At 37.2% G+C, this 6,467-nt stretch overlaps 1 protein-coding gene across 1 annotated transcript; it reads left to right on the top strand.

Annotated features, from left to right (window-relative positions):
- The first annotated feature begins 1,120 nt into the window (after positions 1 to 1,120).
- LOC136166149 (lysozyme C-1/C-2) lies at positions 1,121 to 6,467 on the top strand. Its single transcript, XM_065932186.1, has 4 exons — positions 1,121 to 1,256; positions 2,475 to 2,639; positions 4,945 to 5,020; positions 6,383 to 6,467. Exons 1-4 carry the CDS (start codon positions 1,121 to 1,123, stop codon positions 6,447 to 6,449), a joined length of 444 nt encoding a protein of 147 aa, XP_065788258.1. The 3' UTR covers positions 6,450 to 6,467.

Below are 6,467 nucleotides of genomic sequence, written 5' to 3'. Positions count from 1 at the left end.
TAAATCAAAGAGTGGCTGGAATTTGGACTTAACAGATCATCTTTACCAAAGAACAGTAAATATTTAAAGGAGCAACTAGACACAGAAAAAGAGTACTGGGCTTCCAAGGGTGCAAAATTTTAGGACGATAAATACATGAAAAACTGATAGGCGATAGTAGCTAGTCAAAATGATTGTTTTGTAAAATCCTCTTGTGCTGTCTTGGGGCTGGTAAGCATCTGGGGGTTTGGTGATTAATATCTGCACAAATTTATGTTCTGCTTTCAGGATGATGGGGGAGGGCAGAAAACTTGTCCAGGATCTGCTTCTTCAGCTCAAAATAATCCTTGTGCCAAAGGGGAAGATTTTGGAATGGTATATTCAGTTATTCTTCTATAGATTTTACCATACTGTTTTTTCACTTTACAATGACACTATGTTCTAACATGGAAATGTGAAGTAAGGCATTGTCAGAATGGATTTAGGAATCTTGTTCACCAGAGGTTTATTTGTCACACTATGACATTGATTTATAAATTAAGAATTTACAATAGACATCAAAAGAGTTGAGTATAGGAATCTGACTGGACAACATGGTGCGGTGTTATATACCAATCAGAACAACAGGCCGTGTGTCATGTTCTTTGTGGAAAGTGTATATAAAATAATTTTAAGTGAAAAAAAAAATAATAATTTTAAGTGAAAAAAATGAAGACAACATACTGAAGTCACATAAAACAACTTAATGTAAATGAATGTTAATGAAAGATGGGAGCTAATTTTCAGTTGAGTAAAATGTTCATTCAGGTTTTTTTTTTCTGAATACTTGATCAGCTTCATAATAAAATAGGAGGAATTTCCTCTTTTGGCAACAGTGCTAAACCCTGTTCTTTCTGAGGAACGTCTTTAGGTAATCTCACTTCCTCATTTTCTGCAGGTTAATTTTTAGGGTATCAGACTATCTCTCTTCAAACCTAAGGAGGCACATTTTTAAGGCAGTGGACCAATAAACTGTTTCTGTTTTCCACGTGTTTCAGAGGGCGGAGCCACCAAACCAGTGAGATAAGAGGGGAGTGAAAAGATGTTAAATAGCAAGCCCAGCTCACCCTGGTCAGTCTGGACGTCTGGCTTCTCAGGCAACATGAAGGCTCTCATTATCCTGGGGCTTCTCCTCCTTTCTGTCGCTGTCCAAGGCAAGGTCTTTGAGAGATGTGAGCTTGCCAGAACTCTGAAGGAACTTGGACTGGATGGCTATAAGGGAGTCAGCCTGGCAAACTGTAAGTTAACTCTTCTTCCTCCTTCCAAATAGGTAGCCAGGTGTGGAACAGATACTAATAGAGGATGAATAATAAGAAAGGGACTTTGAGTCAATGGGATTTTTTTTTCTTTGTTGGAGGGTTTGTACACCTACAATGGTTCTAAACATCAACTTGTTCCTTTAGAATCAGATGTACCAGGTGAAGGACCGAGGCATGAGAGGGCCATTCTAGTTCCACTAAACATGCCAGCTGGCCCATGTAGGGTGATGATAAAATGTATTTCAGCACCTCGGATATGTCTGTCAAGCCCGTGGTGTTTGACTCTAGCTATTTCCGGTTTGGAAGTTGGGTTCTTCTAACCTGATTAAGGCAATATTTTTCTCATTTTTAATTCTCCTACCAATGTTGGGCCTTTAACAGCAAGGTTTTCTAAAAATTACATTAAACTCTCAAAACAGGGATAGTAGGAATCTATTTCCCTCAATTCATGTCTATAATAAGGATCCCTGAAATGCAGCAGGAAATGACATTTTATTGTGCTCACCCTAGTTGATTATTTTTCATTTTGTTCCACAGAACTCAAGAAATGGCCTTAGGAAAAGTTCCTCTGTATTTTAGTCCATATCTGTCAATGTCATCACTGTATTTTTCATACTGAATTCACACATTTCCCTCCATAACTATTTTTGAGTGAATGAGTAAATGGCTAGATGGATGGATGGATGACAGTCTTTCCTATTCTGTGATTCTTACTGTCTGAATTCTAATTTGGTACCCAAATTCACCTTTAGGATCATAAGAAATTTTCTGTCTCCCAGAAAATCCTTATTTTTCCTAATAACATATTTTTCCTTTAGTGTGTGCATCTGCTGCTAATGACCAAATCCACTCAACTAATCTGTTGGTTTTTCTATTCTAAGCTCAGTATTAACTTAGGGATGTGTGAAGGGCAAGAGCTATTTTAATATTTTATTTATTTATTTATTTATTTTTAAATTTTAATATTTTTAAAAAATGTATTATCTTGTTTCGTTAGTATTACCAAATGATTTGCTAATAAAAGAATTCTCTTCAGGGAATTCTTAACATGAAAGTGTTAAAATATTTCACAAGTAAGTACATCTTTGTACTTATAAAGTAAGTTGTTAGTAAAGTAGAATTAAATAGAACTGATTGGGCTATGAAGTGTAAGTCATGTCAAGTTGTTTTTCAACTAAAAATACAATTTTTTTTCAGGGTTGTGTTTGACCAGATGGGAAAGCGATTATAACACAAAAGCTACAAACTACAATCCTAGCAGTGAAAGCACTGACTATGGGATATTTCAGATCAACAGCAAATGGTGGTGTGATGATGGCAAAACCCCCAACGCAGTTGATGGCTGCCACGTGGCCTGCAGCGGTAAGACAAGATGATGCTGAGTGATGACACAGGGCCCCTCTGGTTATACCTGTAAGATCAGAGGTTCAGTACAAATGAAAATGTCTTGAAGGCTTCCCTGGTGTCTCAGATGGTAAAATATCTGCTTACAGTGAGGGAGACCTGGGTTTGATCCCTGTTCGGGGAGAGTTCCATGGACAGAGGAGCCTGGCTGGCCCATGTTGTCTCAGAGAGTCTGATACAACTCAGCAATTAACACGTTCACTCATCATGAAAGTTTACTGTTTGCTAACATACAAGAGTTTCTTGAATGACCTAACGCTTTAGTATAACTGAACTTCTTGATATTTTGTAAAGAACAATGCCATTCCTCTTATCTTCTTTGGGAAGGTTTAGGGATAATTAGGTTGTGTGTGTGTGTTTTTATTTAATATACCCTCCTTCATTGGAAAACAAAGGGTTACTAGTTAACCAAAGGAGAGGAATACCTGTGGTTCCTTTTAAAAAACTGCTTTTACTTTTTATGATGATATGTTTTAAATATATGGAAAATTAGAAACATGACTATATCAACCATCAATATTGTCATTATTTACTTTAACAGTTATTCACAATTGTCATGTTTACTTCTTATATGTATATAAGCTGTATATATGTATGTATGTGTGTGTGTTTTGGCTGAGTGATTTAAAGTGAGTTTGAAACTCTAAGTTCTTGAACTTGCAACTCCAAAAAATACAGTTCGTATTTAAATACTGTCATTGTGACAAGTTAATCTACAGATTTGCTTAACTGGGCTGAAATAAATGTTCTATTGAGTTCTTTTTAAAATAGAGATTACATGCAACGTTTAGTGCATAAAATATTGGTGAACTGATACAAAATTTATATTGTTAATTTTTTATATATTAAAATTTCTAACAGAGAAATTAGTCTAAGGATATTCTTTTGTATCTAGTTACTTTACTTTAAGAAGTATTTTGCATTATATAATAATCTGGGGTCACTGAATGAAAATTCTCACTATCCAGAGATTTATGGCAAGTGGTAAGTTTTGGTATCCACATCTTTCAGAATATACATCATTCACATGCTGCTGCTGCTGCTAAGTCGCTTCAGTCGTGTCCGACTCTGTGCGACCCCACAGACGGCAGCCCACCAGGCTCCCGTCCCTGGGATTCTCCAGGCAAGAACACTGGAGTGGGGTGCCATTTCCTTCTCCAATGCATGAAAGTGAAAAGTGAAAGTGAAGTCGCTCAGTCGTGTCCGACCCCTAGCGACCCCATGGACTGCAGCCTACAGGCTCCTCCGTCCATGGGATTTTCCAGGCAAGAGTACTGGAGTGGGTTGCACGTACATGAGTGTAAAACTATATTATGCATATTTGTACCCACATACAAACACGTAAGCAATGTATGTCAGCAAAAATGAAATTATACTAAACTTACTGCTTTATAATATGCTGTTTATTACACAAAATTATTTTATCAACAAATACCAATCTTTATTATATTTCAAGATGAATAAATTCCACTAAACAAATGTTCTATAATTTATCAATCTAAATCACATTGATAAGCACTTAGGCTGTATTTTCCCCTGTTATTAATTGATATGAAACATCTGTACACACATCTTTGAGTGCATCTCTTATTATTTCTTTAGAATAAACTTCCAGTAATAGAATTGCTGAACCAAAAAATGCTGGACCCGTTTCCCCTTGCTTGTTTTCATTTTGTTTCGGTAGCTCAGCTGGTGAAGAATCCACCTACAATTCAGGAGACCCTGGTTTGATTCCTGGGTCGAGAAGCTCCCCTGGAGAAGGGATAGGCTACTCACTCCAGTATTCTTGGCCTTCCCTGGTGGCTCAGATGGTAAAGAATCTGCCCACAATGCAGGTGACCTGGGTTCGATCCCTGGGGTGGGAAGATCCCCTGGAGGAGGGCATGGCAGCCCACTGCCGTATCCTTGCCTGGAAAATCCCCATGGACAGAGGAGCCTGGTGGGCTACAGTCCTTGGGGTCACAAAGAGTTGGACACGAATTAGCGACTAAGCAGAGCACAGTAAAAAGAGAATCTTCTATCACATTAATCAATAACTCCAGAGCTCCCGATGACTTTGGTAAATGAGAAACAAAATGCTTTAATTTCATGCCAAATAGGATAGAATGAAGAAAAAATTTTTCCCCAACATTCACAACAAGGACTCTTAGAAAATAATTTTGGTTGTACTTTCCTTAGCTTAAGAAAATAAAGCCTGCAGAACCCAAACTTAAAATGAAATCTCTAGGAATACTATTTTCATTTCTCACCATCTGCTTTTCAGAATTAATGGAAAATAACATCGATAAAGCTGTGACGTGTGCAAAGCAGATTGTCCGCGAGCAAGGCATTACAGCATGGTATGTTGTTTTTTGTTTTTTTCTTCTGTTTCCAATTCTATTGAGATATAATTGACACATAGCACTGTAGAAGCCTAAGGTGTATGGTATAAGAGTTTGACTTACATACATAATGAAATTATTATCACAGTCAGTTTAGTGATCAACCATTATGTCATATGGTTACAAAAACAAAAAATAGAAGGAAGAAAAAATGTGTGTGTGATGAAGTCTTAGGCTATACTCTCTTATATATATGAGTATATATATACTCTCATATATATATGAATTTTATGTATGAATATGTATATTCATTTATATGAATTTTTGTATATTTCTTATTCCATACGTAGAGCAGTGTTGATTGTATTTATCACATTGTACATTACATTTTTAGTATTCATCTTATACCTAGAAGTGTGTAGTACTTTTAGTTGCCTTTATCCGCTTTGCCACCCCTCACCTCAACCACAGCCTGCTCCTCTGGTAACCACATATCTGACTTCTTTTTCTATGAGTTTGAGTGTATGTTTATTTGTGTTTGAAGTATAATGGACCTACAACACTGTTAATTTCTATTACAGACTATGGTTTGTGTTAAGCATTAGAAAGGAGAGTTGGGGGTTTTCCTGGTGGTCTACTTGATAAGACTTTGTGCTTCTAAGGCAGGGGGTGTTGGACAGGAAACCAACAACATGCCATCAGGTGTGGCAAAAAAAATGAGACAGTGAGGAGAACTGGGGGTTTTTTGGTAGCACCTAGGGGCACCCGGAATTTTAGCTCCCCTCTCCCTCACCAAGAATCGAACCTTGTCCACAAATTTGGAGGGGCAAAGTCTTAACAACTGGACCCCCAGGGAAGTCCCAGGTGAGAGGTGTTTTACCCTACTCTTATGAGAGAAGCGAAGGAATATTTCCAAAGAACAAAGTATGCTACTGAGAACTGAAAAATTGCAGTTTTAAATTAATGCTAAACAATGTACTACATAGGAACAGCTTAACTCATTCAGAATCTTATTCTTTTACTCCTCAACTTATTTTAGGGGATTCTAGAGTTTTTAAGATTCTACACACTCTACCTTGTCATATCTTGAAATTATTTTTGGAATTAAGTAAATGCAGAATGCACTCTGCAGTTGTCTTATGAACAACACAGGACTCACCATTTGTGTTCAGCATTCTGTGCTCTAGTGAAGGCTTGGGGGAGATGTAAAGTCCTAGGTATACATATCTCCAGTTAACAAATAACAATACTTGGATTTGTCTATAGCTTGTATTTCATGTATTGATGAATGATTTTGTTCTCCCAAAGAATTTGAAGTATGTACATGACAATGAAGCTGTGTTTTAGTCTTATTACCATTTGTTTCATCTTTCTCCACAGGGTGGCCTGGAAAAGTCATTGTCGAGACCATGACGTCAGCAGTTATGTTGAGGGTTGCAGCCTGTAACTGTGGAATTATCGTTCT

The sequence above is a fragment of the Muntiacus reevesi genome, chromosome 4, assembly GCF_963930625.1.
Source record: "Muntiacus reevesi chromosome 4, mMunRee1.1, whole genome shotgun sequence".
Classification (NCBI taxonomy): Eukaryota; Metazoa; Chordata; class Mammalia; order Artiodactyla; family Cervidae; genus Muntiacus; species Muntiacus reevesi.
Note: the sequence above shows the minus strand (reverse complement) of the source record. Positions and strands in the feature narration are given on the sequence as shown.

Excerpts from the sequence above, each read along its gene's own strand:
- LOC136166149 (XM_065932186.1), top strand. The coding sequence starts at position 1,121 with ATGAAGGCTCTCATTATCCTGGGGCTTCTCCTCCTTTCTGTCGCTGTC. Across the intron at positions 1,257-2,474 it reads GGGAGTCAGCCTGGCAAACT|GGTTGTGTTTGACCAGATGG; the intron begins GTAAGTTAACTC and ends ATTTTTTTTCAG. Across the intron at positions 2,640-4,944 it reads CTGCCACGTGGCCTGCAGCG|AATTAATGGAAAATAACATC; the intron begins GTAAGACAAGAT and ends TCTGCTTTTCAG.